Source organism: Rhipicephalus sanguineus, chromosome 11 (assembly GCF_013339695.2).
Source record: "Rhipicephalus sanguineus isolate Rsan-2018 chromosome 11, BIME_Rsan_1.4, whole genome shotgun sequence".
Classification (NCBI taxonomy): domain Eukaryota; kingdom Metazoa; phylum Arthropoda; class Arachnida; order Ixodida; family Ixodidae; genus Rhipicephalus; species Rhipicephalus sanguineus.
In genome coordinates this window covers 127,339,793-127,355,588 of record NC_051186.1, presented here as the reverse complement: position 1 = coordinate 127,355,588, position 15,796 = coordinate 127,339,793, and the positions used below count along the sequence as shown (strand labels likewise).

Below are 15,796 nucleotides of genomic sequence, written 5' to 3'. Positions count from 1 at the left end.
CGGCGGCTCACGCCACCTAGCCTTAATACAGTTAAATACTAGCACTATGTATGTACTAGCACTTCCTCCTTAGGTGAAGGAATTTTCACTCGCGCCTTGATTGTAGCCACCAATCAGATAACCTCCTCCTCGTTATTTCTACCCGCTTAAAGTCTATTTTACCTTTATTGTCCCTAAACCCCAATGCTTTCAACAATTCTGCGTAATTTTCTTGAACTATAGGGTGAAGCCCTTTACAGACCAGTATCAAGTGTTCAGCAGTTTCCTCCTCCTCTCCACACGCACTACATAACGTGTCTATTCCTTCGTATTTGGCTCGGTACGTCTTGGTCCGCAATACTCCCGTCCTGGCCTCAAACAGTAGAGAACTACCCCGAGTATTATCATAGATCCTTTCCTTGGCAATTTCCTGCTTAAAAGTTCGGTAGGTCTCCAGTGCTGATTTCGTACTCATCCCTATTTTCCACATGTCCCTCCCAGTTTCTTTCACCTTCTTCTTAACGGATAGTTCCCTTTGATTCGGTCTCCTGCCGTTTTATAAGTATTTACTTGCCAATTTTCTGGTCCGCTTCCTCCATTTTGTATCGACATTCTTCATGTACAAGTAGCTGAAAACCTTCCTAGCCCAACGCTCCTCCCCCATTTCTCTCAATCGCTTCTCAAATTTTATCTTGCTGCTAGCTTCCCTGCCCTCAAATGATGTCCATCCCATATTACCTTGTACCCCCTGATTTGGTGTATTCCCGTGTGCTCCCAAAGCCAGCCTACCTATGCCACGTTGCTTAACTTCTAATCTTGCTTGAACCTCTTGGTAAAGTGGATATTTGGGCAAGTTGGTAAATCTTCATCTTAACACAGCGCACACACACGAACACAGAAGAATAAGGAAACGACGACACAGCGCTCGTGTCGTCGTTTCCTTATTCTTCTGTGTTCGTGTGTGTGCGCTGTGTTAAGTTGAACCTCTGATCTCATACATAAGACCGCATTGCCGAACGTCAGGCCAGGAACCATGACCCCTTTCCAGATCCCTCTCACAACATCACACCTATTGTAATTCCACACTGCCCTATTTTTCATTACAGCTGCATTCCTGTTACTTTTAGTCGCCACGTATCTTTCGTGCTCCCTTAGATACTCAGCCCCGTTGCTTATCCACACACCAAGATATTTGTATTTATCCACTATTTCCAGCGTGACCTCCTGTATCCTACGCTCACTGCCTTGGTTATCATTAAAAATCATGAGTGCCGATTTTTCCTTACGGAACTTCAAATTTAACCTATCTCCCTCATTACCGCAGATGGCTATCAATCCCTGCAAATCTTCCTTATTGTCGGCCGTTAATACTATATCATCTGCATACACCAATGCTGGTAATGACTGTTCAATGCGTTTTCCTTGCTTTACAAAAGAGAGGCTGAAGCCAAGTCCACTCTCTTCTAATTTGGCTTCTAATCCTCTTAGGTACAGCATAAGTAACAAGGGTGACAGGGGACACCCCTGTCTTAGCCCTCGTTGTATCTCTATAGACTTGGATACCTGCTTTTCCTATTTTATAACTACCGTGTTACCATTATAAATATCCTTTAAGAGATTAGTTATTCCATCTTCCACATCTAGTGTGTCCAGTATTTCCCACAAGTCCTCTTGAATCACACTAGCGTAGGCTCCCTTGATATCCAGAAATGCCAGCTACAGGGGTCTGTGCTCTTTTTCTGCAATTTCAATGCACTGCGTCAATGAGAACAGATTGTCCTCCAACCTCCTTTGTTCCCGGAACCCGTTTTGCAGTTCCCCCAGCACCCCCTCATCCTCAACCCATGCCTGCAGCCTTTCCCTTATAATTTGCATCACCAGCCTGTAAACTACTGATGTCACTGTTATAGGGCGGTAGTTGTTTATGTCTGCTTTGTCCCCCTTTCCTTTATAGATCACGCTCATCCTGCTTAGTTTCCACCCATCGGGGACCTCACCATCCATTATTGTTTTGCTCGCTGCCTCTCTTAATGTGTGCTTAGACTTTGGACCCAATTTCTTTATGAGCATAATTTGGATGCCGTCAGGGGCCCCCTTTCTTCTAATCTTTTCATTGATAAGATGGGATGCTTCCCTTCTGCAGCTTAAGAAGTTATCCAATTTTATTTCGACATCATCTTCCTTCCGGTTCCCCCCTCTGCTTAGCGTATCTGTGTTCCTTGGAGGCTTCCTGACGTTTTACTACACTCTAAGACAAAATCGAGTATTTGGGGAGGATTTCTGCCACACAACAATAATCGTCATCTGGCTTGCTCGCGTTTCCTTTCTTAAAAACCCAGCTCTCGTCACTTTCCTGTCAAGAATGCTATGTCACGCTGATAACGCGCGCGCCATTCATGACCAGGAAGTGCCGCGACCGCGGTGATAACGCGAGGAAAGCACGCGAGGTAGATGACGATTGTTGTTGTGTGGCAGAAACACTCCCAAAATACTCGATTTTGTCTTAGAGTGTATGGCCCTTTTAACTTCCTCGTCCTACCAAGCGACGTGATGCCACCTCGCGTCGAGCAGAGAAAGCTACGAAAAACAAACGTAAATGCTCTTTCTTTAGTCTCTTTCGTGTTCAAACCTATGAAAAATTTAACGTAGCTTACATTGAGCGCCTGGAAAAGCGCCTACTGGTGTAAAGACGACCATACCGGCGACATCCGAGCTACGCAAGTATACGCAAGCATTTCGCTGAGCCGCCATCATGTTTGGACAGCAAAGTAACCTGCATCGTTTTCGTCTTCGATGCTGTCTTCTCGAAGCTGTCTATTTTGCCGGCTACGTGAGAATTGGAATGGCACTCATGGAGGAAGGAAAAATAAGGATAGGCCCTGACGTCACATTTGTGAAGCCTCCAGATCGCAAACACCCGCATCGCCTCCTAGCGAAGGAGCCTCGAAATATTTCGCGATTTCCGTCGTGTCGTTTGCAAGCGCATGCGCGATTCGAGCCCTTTTTTTTTTCGCCGTGCAAGCGGCGCCGCGCGCCGCGGCGCGGTCAATTCACGCATGGTGCTCCTTGTGTGTGTGTTCGTTAGGAAAGCTAAGCAAGGCCCAGCTGTTGCGTATGGTTGCGTATACCGGGTGCAAATCGCGTGCACTGCGGAAAGTACCGGGTGTCACTTTTCATGTGTACGTACACGTCCGCTTCATTGCTGATTACTAATGCATGATATTTGCATGCGAAGCTCTCGGATGTGCGCTCTGTTGCTTCTTACTCATTGTGTCAACTCAGAATACACGTGAACTTTTGTTTTTGGCGTCTGACGCGCCGTACATAACATTCGCCGAAGGCATCGTACGTTTTTAGAGGCTGTGTCGTTCAACGAAAGGGCAATAAACTTATGTTGTTGTTATCGGACTACGTGATGTATGTATTGTGCGGTGGGTGCTCGCTGCGTGCTTGTTGTTGTGTGCGTACTGGAATTACAAACTTTAGGTGCACGATCGCGTATACAATACAGCGGTGTCCTCTTTTCGACGTGAAGTTACGTCAACTATAGGCACCCGGCAATGCAGTTCGCTTGTACACGTCGCGCCGCCTAGCAGCGGTGATTAGAACCCACGGGGCGGCCCTTCGCGCCATTCCACCGTTGTGCGCATTGCGAACAGGCGCAATGGATTTACCGCAGCCCGTTGACAACTCCGTCGTCAGAGGTGAAAAAAAAAAGAACAAACGCAGATACTGCTGCGTTAAAGATTGCCACAATAAAGAAGGGGATGTCGGCATCATGATGTATCGTTTCCCATCGAGACCGTGGGAAGCAACTCGGTGGCAGAAGTGGATCGCAGCTGTTCGGCGTGTCAAGTAAGTGTCGCCCTTGCGAATTTTCGTTAAACGACATCAGAGCAAAAACAATAACGGGAAGCATTCGTGCAACGCACGGCAACGTTACAACTGCTCACAAGCGTGTGTTAAAACACGCACAGTGGTTGTCACTAACGTCGTAAAAGCTTGGACGCACGGCGCATTTTTCCAAGCATTAATTTGTCAACGTGCCTTGCCGCTCCTTTGTGCACCAGGACGATGACTAGACTGCTGGAACGGGCTCATTAATGCCGATGCTTTCTCGCGCTTAGTACGACAGAAATAAGGCTGGAGTGCACCGCGTAACACGTGGAGTATTCGGAAATTACCGCTTCTCTCGCGCACACGTTTTTTGTTTTCTTGTTCTTGTCAGCTGATTGCTTCAGCACTCGTCGCGTATTCGGATATTTGCGTTTTGTTCGCGCACACTTGCACACGTTTTGTTTTCGCGTTATTCAGTGTCAGCTGATTGCTCTCAATTCAATGTTTCAGTGCCGATGACCTGTCATCTTGGCAACCGAACGAGAATACCAGGATATGCTCGAGGCATTTCGTCAACGGCGAAAAAAGCACCATCGAGCATCATCCTGGTTACCTTCCTACAATATTTCCTCCTGTATACAAGAGGCGGTCGACAGCTCCTGCTCAACAGCTTTCGAGGTTCAACAGGTAGCCGCTGAATTCTCATGCTGTGAAAAATAATTATATGTGATACGTATCAGTTTTTGCACGTGCTTACTTCTGCGCCTCAGTAGAGTTCGGTGTCGGTCTAACTGATATGTAATGCTAAAAATTTTAACAAGAAATGGCATGACGAAGAGTGACAAGTCAACACAGAGCCCACTTCCAACTGAAGTCCCTTAATGTGAAATGTATTCCTGCCATGGGATGGGGTACTGCTGCCGGGGACAAAAAACAGTATCAGAAAGGGGAACTTCAGCCGCATTTAACTTGTCATGCTGATGTTTATAATTGCCTTCAAGTTGTTGGCATCACCGTTGTTCACTTATTATTTGTTACTGTGACATCACTTTTCATCTAGTATAACTTAGTTCAGAATACAGGTGCGGTCGCAGTTTTTATAGCTGACCTGAACACAGCCCGAATTTCCTAGAGATAGGTTTCCACACTTTTACTTCCTTTGCTTTTGCAGGTGGATGCACAGAGCGCCAGGGATGGTGGAAGTTGTTGCTGAAGACAGCGACAGTAGTTCCATCTCTGTACCAGCCGAACAGGTTGATGACTGCACAGATTCAGCAGCATGGGATGCTCTGAACCTTTTGTGCGAAGCTGCCGAGGTCCACCGAGCAACGAGATCAGTGGTGAGCTTTATCAGGAAATGTCTATTAGCAGAAGCATCTCAATACATTTCATCAGCAAAAAATATTGATTTGACGCTTTCTTTGCCTTTTCTGGTGATTTGAAATGACTTCATGGTTTGTTAATTAGATCTAACAGACCAGAAAACCCAAGGAAAGTATAGGGGATATTCTTTGTAGTAATTGTAGTGTAAAATCTGAAGAAAGTAAAGTGGACGAAAAGATAGTTCGCCGCTGGCAGGAACTGAACCTGCAACATTTGAAGGTCGCAGGTTTGGTTCCTGCCAGCGACAAACTATCTTTTCGTCCACTTTACATTCTTACACTACAATTACTACAAAGAATATCCCCTATACTTTCCTTGGGTTTTCTGGTCTGTTAGATCTAGTTAATTTGTGTCTAACAAGGAAAAACGAGCCCTTGAAATTCCCTTTCTTTCATTCTACGGTTTGTTGTCTGATGTATTTGTGGATGCATACATCAAGCTTATATGCTCTGCATTGTAGTGTCAGTTAACAACCTTCTATACACAGTATGTTAACTGATGAGATATTGTAACTAAGTGGATCTCTGCTCTGTGCATTAAACTTTTTTTCTTACATGATAAATTAGCAGATAATGTTGTAATATTGTAAGCGCACCAGTCTTTTTTAGGAATAGCACATTATATTGATAGTCTTATTTCAGTTTAATTTTTATGCTTCAATCATTCACTATGTTCCCATTATTGGCGAATTGTCGAGGATGTATATGTACCACTATGACACACCGAGCACAAAACTATGAAATCCTGAAATGTATATTTATTGAGTGGCAACATGGCACAAGAAATATAAATATTGTGATGTTTGCGATACGTGAAATTAACTGCTGCCCAAGGTTATGAATTGCATAGGATCGAAGCCAACTCGGGCACATGTGGTGCCATTAGTTGGGCAGCATTTGTTAACCACTCCTATGAAGCTTTGCATCATACGTATATACTTCAGCATTCCCATTTGGATCAGCATGATTCCCTCAGAAAATCTATTTTAGGTTTTAAGCTCTAACATATCTGAAAGCGTGGAGTCAGTTACACTGACAGTAGTTTAAGCACCTGCCTCAATGTTTAGTTTTCGAGCACATTTTGAAATAATGACGAAATTTTTCTTAGTACCTAGTCTTCTAAGTAGTGCTTTCCTGTACACAGTTAAAATCATTGTAGAAGCTGACAAATTGGGATCATGAAAATAAAATGGATCAGCTGCATATGGAAAACATGAGTCTATGAATAGAATACAACATTATAGACAAAGCAGATTAGCTGGTGCATTGAAATTGTTTACTTTATTTATGCGTACAAGGTTTGACACATAGTTTTTTAGTATGTTATGTAAACTTCAGTACCTGTCAAGTGTAATAATTGTGACAGCAGCAGTTTCCTAATAAACACGGAATTTCTCTTAGGAAACTCAAACGCCAGAGGAAAGTGAATCAACTACAAGCTTTTCTGTATTCATTTGCTGCACCCAAGGCAACAATTCATCCACCCAGATCTCCCACCAGGAGACAAGGAACTGTGAAGTGCAGCACACTCCTGCCGTCGCCAGCAAGCACTGTGGTCCAGACCATCGGACGAGCTATTTCGCTGGCTATGACAGTGTTTCAAAATGCACTAGTGCCCTTGAGGACTTGTGCAATGTAACTTCTGTGGTGTTTTCTCTACTATTGAGCTTGTTTCCAGCCTTCAGTGAGCGAAAGTGCGATGTTTCTAATGAGGACAGACTGCTGCTGTTTCTTACGAAACTAAAACTAGGAATCAGTTATTCATCGCTTGCAACACTTTTCAGCATAAATGAAAGGTCGGCCTCACGGCATTTTAAAAGTGTCCTGAAGACATTGGCATTTGCGACAAGCAAATGGGTTTTTCGTCCTCCGCTCCGAGTTATTCAGGCTACCATGCCAGAATGTTTTCGGGTGCACTATCCTGACTGCACACTCATAATTGATTGTACAGAAATCCGCACTGAGCAGCCACCAACTGTACAGCAGCAGAGGACTCTGTACTCTCAGTACAAAAGTGGTTATACTTTGAAGTACCTCGTTGCACTCACACCCGGTGGCATGATTTGTTTCCACTCCGACGCATATGGGGGCAGGGTGTCTGACACACATATCACGGTAGATTCAACTTTCCTTGATATTGTTAAGGCCGGCGATAAGGTGCTTGCAGACAAAGGATTTCCCGGAATACGCACGGTTCTGGGTGAACGCAATGCTGTGTTTGTCATGCCCCCATTTCTGCAGGGCCGTCAGTTCAGTGCCCAAGAAGTAATGGACACGTACAACATTGCCCAAGTGCGAATTCATGTGGAAAGGGCAATCCAGAGAATTAAAGTGCACAATATCTTGAACAGCAGGGTGCCAACAGAAATGATTCCTTTGATGACTGATGTATTTCACATGTGCTGTGTGCTGGCTAATCTTCAGGCTCCAATAATTAAACCAAAGTAATTTGCTCAGATCTTGTCATCCAGCCTAGCAACTGCCACATTTAGCAAACCATTAATGAAAAAAATTCAATTTTTAAACTAAGACCAGTTTGGCTTTTTTTTTTTCAAGCAAGCAAGCATATTTATTCATATAACACATATACATGGTTTGCCCACGGGGTAAGGCAAAAGGAGCACTTAAACCTCCTGACTGGGCCTACTAAGCACTTCAAGAAATTTTTAATACTTCTACTAGTACTAATAATAATAATGATAATGTTTGGGGTTTTACATGCCGATACCACCATATGCTTATAGGCACATCATTAAGTATGGCTCTGGAAATTTGGTCACCTGGAGTTTCTAATATCCACTTAAATTTAGGTATGCAGGCCTCTAGCATTTTATGGCCATCGAAAAGCAACTGCCACGGCAGGGATCAAGTTCTCGACGTTTGGATCGGTAGTCGTCGAGCACCGTAACCACTGTGCCACCATGGTGGCATGAGGATAGAGGTTTCAGTTGCAGCTTTTTGATGTGCGTCTGAATCGGCCGTTAGTAAGTTGTAGAATTTTACATGTGCAACCACAATATTGTTAAGGTCTTACTCAGGTCTTACCAATATCTTTTTGATTTCGGTGACCGACCGCTAGGGCAGATGTCCGTTGTCCAGCATCGCATACACAGGGATATGCCAATCCTGTTCACTACTCTACTGCTGTGGACCCATAGATGTGCCGGGTCGGCGCTTTCGCCGACCGTCAAGGGTTATGTTGCGTGGTTCTTTCATTCACAGTGCATAGTGGGTTAGACCCTGAAGGGAGTCTGGTTGAAAAGATGAAGTCAACGTTCTTGCCTGAGCTGTGTTGTTGCTAGCTAGCGTCTGACTTGTTCTCTCCACGTAACAACATTACGAGGGATGCTGTAGTGGACGACTCTGGATATACTGACCTCCTGGGGTTTTTCAACGTGTACCCAAATCTACGTACACTTGTCTAGCCTTTTGCCTCCGTTAAAATGCAACAGCTAATGCAGGGACAGAGCCCGCAACTATCGGGTCAGCAGCCGAGCACTATCACTACTACAGCAACCTGGTGGACTTGAACAAGCCCCTGTATTATCATTTCCATACACTGTTAAATGAGTGGTTACTAAACGGTAGCCACACCTTCATGCTTCTCAGCAGAGTAGTCTGCACTGATGAATCCTCTGAATAATATGCAGTCATTTTTTGGCACAAATGGAGGAAGACAGCGTTGTACTTCAAATGACATGTTCAGTTGGTACGTTTATTGTTAGAAACTTCAGAGCTATGTCCTCTCTGGTTTTTTGATTGTATCACTACTGCACAAAGTGCAATGTAGTTAGTTACTCATGTTCTGTCGCCACATTTACAGCGAGACATGCAATACATTGCATGATGTATAAAGTTATTTCGCTAGTTATTGTTTCTAGATTTGTAACCACTTTTGCTTTGCAATTCTACACTCTTGATATGGTAGTTTTTGTTCTCACTTTGGTGCTGCTTGTATGGAGATATCCCTAATCTTTAACATTTCGATTATTTTGCACCTATATTGAAGTACTGTATTTCTTCAATGGGAAGTTATGTATGCTCTGTTAAAGATTTTAACAGGAAATCTCAAAACAGCTGCAGTGCCTTCCATTCAGGTATACCTGCATTTTTAAAAGCTTGAAAATTGATGCCAAAATACGCATTCACATCTTACAACAGTGCACTCGCATGTACTTGTTTGGCACTTAAAGGCCCCCTCACCAGGTTTGACCATTTTGAGGTGACAAGCGCAATGCAAACGCTGGAGGCTCACGATCACGCTTGCCAAATTTCGCGATGCTACGCGCCGCGAAAAGAGGTCAAATTTTAAGCTGAACGCCACTCTCCTTCCTCTCGATGGCACACGCCCCAAGAAAGAAAGGTTGATGTACATCATTAAATCGCCCTATGTAGATGTGTGTGCTCCAACGTTGCTCCTGTATACGTAGACATTTGTGCTCCGGCGTAGCACACAGTAGCACGTCACACTGCGATAAACATTTTACACGACGTGTGTAGCATGCATAATTAGTTTCGTTTGTAGAATAATTAAATTTGAGAAAAATATCAAGATACAAATGCAGTGCATGCGGGTTTTTCTTTTTTTTTTCCGCGAATCCAAGCGAGATGTGAAACTAATGGGCCTCCGCTTTGCATGCGTTCGTGTTCACGCGGTTAGCGCGTTGAGCAGACGCCAGCCCTGGAAACGAAAGTAATTTTTTACCGCGTTCAAGCACTAATTCGGCCTATTTATTCTCCCTCGTCTAACCAAATGTTCATTTGGCACTGGCTGATGATACCACTAGTCTCGTGCCCACACAAATGTCGCAGCTTTCACAGTGATCGGCGTGGGCGCATTCGACATAGCTTGCTGAGCGATCGCTGACACAACACCACTCGGGTCTCGGGCTGGTTCGGGCACGTTATGGACTCGTGCGCTTGCGTGTGCATGACGTGTTCATGCGTATGCGTCATGCGGGTCGAAGGGGGCAAGGAAGGAATTTGGCTTGCGAAGGCTACGCTAGTCGAGTGGCCAGGGTTTGAAACTCGTTACCTCGCATCATGCTTTTGGCCGCTTCGAAATATTTTTCTCGGCTCATAATGCACAGATCTGAAAAATTCTTGCGGCATAATGCTGTTCACTGGGCACACAACTTCCAGCATCTAAATGTGACCTGGTGAGGGGCCCTTTAATGAGTGCTATGATCAGTTTCCTGTCCACATGTCTATTTGTGCTGTTGACACATTGTTCATGGCTTTTGTCTGTATCATGCCTTTAAACATATTCAAGGCACCAGAAGAGTGACCCGTTTTTAATCTACCAATAAAATCTTAAGCGTGTGGAAGTTTTAAAATTGCTCTTTATTTTTCCCACATTTTTCTCACTGTTACACAAACAGGCGAGTAGTCTTATTCCACCATACAAAAAAGGTGTTCTTTTCTGATGAGATCATTCGATGGACACACTCTTAGTGTAAACTATGATTTAATACTTGTCAAAGACATGCATGTCAAGTTTCAATAAATACAGCAACGCTTGACCAGGAAACACAAGTAAAATGCCAAAACTAGGCCATCACAGTTCGCATTAAGGCAACGACATTGGTTCCACAACTGATCCGACACTCGTCACAGATAAGCATATAAAGTTTCAATAAATACAGCAACGCTTGACCAGGAAACACAAGTAAAATGCCAAAACTAGGCCATCACAGTTCGCATTAAGGCAACGACATTGGTTCCACAACTGATCCGACACTCGTCACAGATAAGCATATAAAGTTTCAATAAATACAGCAACGCTTGACCAGGAAACACAAGTAAAATGCCAAAACTAGGCCATCACAGTTCGCATTAAGGCAACGACATTGGTTCCACAACTGATCCGACACTCGTCACAGATAAGCATATAAAGTTTCAATAAATACAGCAACGCTTGACCAGGAAACACAAGTAAAATGCCAAAACTAGGCCATCACAGTTCGCATTAAGGCAACGACATTGGTTCCACAACTGATCCGACACTCGTCACAGATAAGCATATAAAGTTTCAATAAATACAGCAACGCTTGACCAGGAAACACAAGTAAAATGCCAAAACTAGGCCATCACAGTTCGCATTAAGGCAACGACATTGGTTCCACAACTGATCCGACACTCGTCACAGATAAGCATATAAAGTTTCAATAAATACAGCAACGCTTGACCAGGAAACACAAGTAAAATGCCAAAACTAGGCCATCACAGTTCGCATTAAGGCAACGACATTGGTTCCACAACTGATCCGACACTCGTCACAGATAAGCATATAAAGTTTCAATAAATACGGCAACGCTTGACCAGGAAACACAAGTAAAATGCCAAAACTAGGCCATCACAGTTCGCATTAAGGCAACGACATTGGTTCCACAACTGATCCGACACTTGTCACAGATAAGCATATAAAGTTTCAATAAATACAGCAACGCTTGACCAGGAAACACAAGTAAAATGCCAAAACTAGGCCATCACAGTTCGCATTAAGGCAACGACATTGGTTCCACAACTGATCCGACACTTGTCACAGATAAACATATAAAGTTTCAATAAATGTAGCAATGCCCGAAAAAAACGCACACAAGTGAAATGCAAAACTAGTGCCACACATCACCTACCATCACACACTATCACAGGACTTTATGAAGGAGGCCCATATGAACAAGCAGCACTCCGAGGAGTAAAAATTTTCAAGAAGTCCCGCGCTACATACAAACATTGCGCTGCAGTTAAAGGGGCCTGCGACACAAATTGAGCGTGTAGGTTTTACCGCTTCTCGAAATGCGGAATGCACCTATACTGTTGTGCAAGCGGCAACACCCAAAAGAGAGCCATTATAATGTATATTTCAACGAAGAAACCACATTGTTTTCAGAATAGAGCGACACACACTGGCTATTTTTACGACCGGAAGTGACAACACTGTTCGTGTGTTTTGATTGGTTGAAGCGAAATGTCGCATGTAATATTCATAAGTCCCAGATATGGCACACAACTGAGGGCTAAAATTTATGCAAGCACTGTTGAAGCACTTCATGAAATACAAAAGGAGTTCTGCTTTTAAACCTGAAAACTTAGTTACAAAATGATGCTAGGAGCGCTGCACATTGGCCACCGCGAGGCGAGTCTTCCGGTTTGCCTCTGTAAAAGGCGCACGGTGATTGAAAACAGACACTGACATCAGCGGCAGAGTGAAATGCGAGAGGGACCGTTTCTCGTTGTAGTCTGCTAGAGTTTTGAACTTTGAAGATGAATAACTTCATTTCGAGTGCACCAATTTGCATAATTCTTTTTGCGTTCGTGTGGGCTTTCATTACTACACGCACTCCAGTCCTAAAAAAAAAAGAACAGTTACGAAAGTGCCGCAGGGCCTCTTTAAGCTGCCAGGAGGCAGTAGCCACCTTCAATAGTCTTTATGCTCTACTGCTTGAAGGAACCTTTTCAATAGACCTCTCCCTGTTTGTAAACAGTGTGACGTCACTGCGGGCACCCCGCCCACCATACCATCTCTCAGAGCAGGTGCTGGTTGGCAAGAAAGTTCCGCCGGCGGAATATTTCTGCATAGCAGAGCTGCGTGTCTGCATTCCTTCGACAGAAATTTCTACATTGCTATGTCCTAAAGTCACAGCTTTTGAAAGAAGGGGGTCGCGGAAGTGTCACTGCTCATAGAGTGGAAATTTGCTTGTCGTAGATGGATGGATGGAGAAACTTTATTTAGAGTACTGAGAGACGCGACTAGCACACAGTGGGCTTCACCCACGTAAATGGCAGCCATAAAAAAATCTGATGTTTTTCGAAAGTGAACGTTTTGAATCTACACGGTGACTGGCACTTTGAGAAGTATTTGCATGGCATGGATGTAAACTTATTCAATTTCCATCGTGGCATGTGCAATGCAGTTTTAAACGAGGTACAGCATTGGCGGCAGCATGGTTTTGGGCTGCTGTGCGCGACGTCACGGATAAGATTCTCACTCACTGTGCAAAAGTCTGATCGTAGATGAATGAAAAAAAAAAAAAAGAAAAGAAACACTTCTTGCTGTGTGTTAGGCTGAAGTTAACATATCCTCGTGAAAATTAAAGTGAAATTCTGCCACTGCGTTTCTCAGTAACCCAGTGAAAATTCATGTGATGTAAAACCCGACAACTTAATAACATATAATATTATCTGGCACAGTTACCTTGCTGCATTTGACACCTATAACGTGTTTTCGTACCTATATTACTCCTTTAGGCCTGATACACAAACTTCTAATGCGCATTGTCACTTCATAAGGATTGAGCCGTAAAAGTACAAAATAGATAAACGAAAATCTCCGCTGTTTCCACTAACATGTATCAGGTATCAGATAATACGAGTTATAGCCATGGTGAAGCGTATATGCAGATTCGGCAACGCTACAACATGCTTATAGCTCACGCGTAGTCGTATATATCACCCGAAGATCATGCAGTTTTATTTTTCTGCACGCCGCACATACGCCGAGATGTACCCACTCACAGATGATCGCATCAAATGCATTTTTACCTTGACTAAAATGTCAGATCGTAAAGTTCCATCGACAACCGGTTACTGCAACCGGCCCACAACGATTACCAGTGTTTTCGCCAACAGGACACATCGCGTTATTAACACTGCACACACCACGCACAATATTCCCAGTTTCACCGTCCGTAAAGGTGAACCAATATTGTCGATGCCTTTCAACGCACACTACACGCCACAGTCAACACTGCACATTTTCGAAGACGATGCCGCTCTTCCTCGCACAGGCCGCCACGTGTGTTCACTTCTCCGAGATAAACAGCTAGCCAGCGTGGCAAATATTTCATCACGCACTTTACCACACACCTAGATGTTCTCTGACACATACCGCAGCTAATGTTGCCACTGTGAGATGTAGATTAAGCTTTCAAAAAGAAAAAAAAAAATTGCCCCAAGCACCGAGCGACTGCACCCCACTCAGCCACCGGCGGGAGTGTTTTGCCAACCGCCGCATTGCACATGCAGCGGTGACGTCACGCTGTGACGTACCCCGGAAGAGGTCTATTACAAGCTTTGCCGCTTCAAAAGTTCAGGCAACATCCATTCAAAGTAAAATTGCTCAAGTGTTGGTATAGCTTCTAGCAGGAAGGCATCATCCCTAGCAACAGGGATGCTCGCGCTTTGTTTGCCCGAATATACAAAAAAATAGCAGAGCTTTGCATTTATCAGGTACATCAAAATCTGGACCTGCGTGTAATACCTGTGTGACTTCTTCAGTGCGGCATTTCCATGAATATGATGCACATATTCCACAATGCTGTTCCCCAAATCATCAAAAATCCCCTTGTCCTTGCATCGGTAAGGGCACCTGATCTCCAGCAAACACGTCTCGCCGGAGAGGGAAAAGATTCCGTCGGGGCTTCCACAAAGCCATGGCTGTTGCGGATGAAGGAACAGGCCCACCTGAAATGTTGAATTTCGCTCAATCATGAACTTCAAAGATTTCCATTGTTTTAGAAAATGTGGAACTGGCACTTACATAAAAAATTTGGAATTATTCAATTGGACAACTAAATACTAGAACCACTGTAGTAGAACAAGCACAGTTTCAAAGCTCAATACAAAAAATTAATGTCTACATTTTCTCATTGTGAACAGGTTAGTAAAATAAAGTGAACTTTGAGAGGGTGACACAGCCATGAAAATATTTTTCGAGCAGATATATTTCGCCACAATACTCAATGTGGCAAAATAAAAAGGGGCAAATGTTAACAGGAAAATATGTGACGTGCATGCACCAAGGCTGGGACACTTGTCGCAGAATGACTCAACTTTTATGTTAATATTTTTTTGTATTGCAAGGTAGGCTGTACATAGCACTCAAAATGAAACGTAAGTGAACTGCTTACCTCTGTCACTGTCACACCATGCTGCTGCTCAAAGTCCTTCCTAGCCACCGGCTCCATACGTATTCCTATAAAACACATATACGTAATTCATACTGCTTAGATCCAAGAATCTTGAGACTTACCATACATCGTAGCCTCAGACGAAAAAAAACTGGACTTCAGAATGCTGTGCAGTACATCTTTGGGGCCTAGCGGGTGCGTAAGATGGTATGCGCTCCAGTGCTGCTAATTCGCACCTTTCGTTCCTTGTACCACCTGCATAGATACATAGACAATATAAACATGATAAAAACAACGCTGTCAGCAGTACACCTATGCCATGCTTTCAGAACCGTTGTTACCTCGGACAACTTGACTGGCCAGCAGTCAGAATGCAAAGCTCGTGAACCGACTCGCATGCCACCGACGTTCTGTAGAAAGCTCTTTCCTCGGGAGTACGGTCATTCAGGTGGTCTCGTGGGGCCATGGTTAGCTTGGGGAAAGTACCCGACAGCTGCAACATGTGAAGTGGTTTGTGAGGCAGCGGAACCAGGGCGCTGAGCTTTTCACGCAGCAGTGATCTCCTGGCCTCTTCAGAAATGCCACGAATAATTTCATCATGCCTAATTTCCTCCTCACTCCTCTCCATCTCCTTAATAACCGCAGTCAAAGGCGATTCAATGCCCCCAAAGTGCTTGATGATGTATG

At 44.1% G+C, this 15,796-nt stretch overlaps 1 protein-coding gene, 1 long non-coding RNA gene and 1 pseudogene across 2 annotated transcripts; 1 reads left to right on the top strand and 2 right to left on the bottom strand.

The window, feature by feature from the left end:
• Positions 1 to 85: 85 nt before the first annotated feature.
• LOC119374214 (uncharacterized) lies at positions 86 to 1,260 on the bottom strand (annotated as a pseudogene).
• Positions 1,261 to 5,643: 4,383 nt separating this feature from the next.
• LOC119375392 (uncharacterized) lies at positions 5,644 to 9,480 on the top strand. The gene is made up of 2 exons (XM_037645572.2): positions 5,644 to 5,685; positions 6,600 to 9,480. The coding sequence occupies exons 1-2, from the start codon at positions 5,644 to 5,646 to the stop codon at positions 7,644 to 7,646; spliced, it is 1,089 nt and encodes a 362-aa protein (XP_037501500.1). The 3' UTR covers positions 7,647 to 9,480.
• A 4,167-nt stretch (positions 9,481 to 13,647) lies between these two features.
• On the bottom strand, positions 13,648 to 15,193 carry LOC119374213 (uncharacterized). Its single transcript, XR_007414411.1, has 2 exons — positions 15,110 to 15,193; positions 13,648 to 14,663 (listed from the first exon to the last, which is right to left on the bottom strand). It is a non-coding gene; the product is annotated as an uncharacterized LOC119374213 (long non-coding RNA).
• Positions 15,194 to 15,796: the final 603 nt, after the last annotated feature.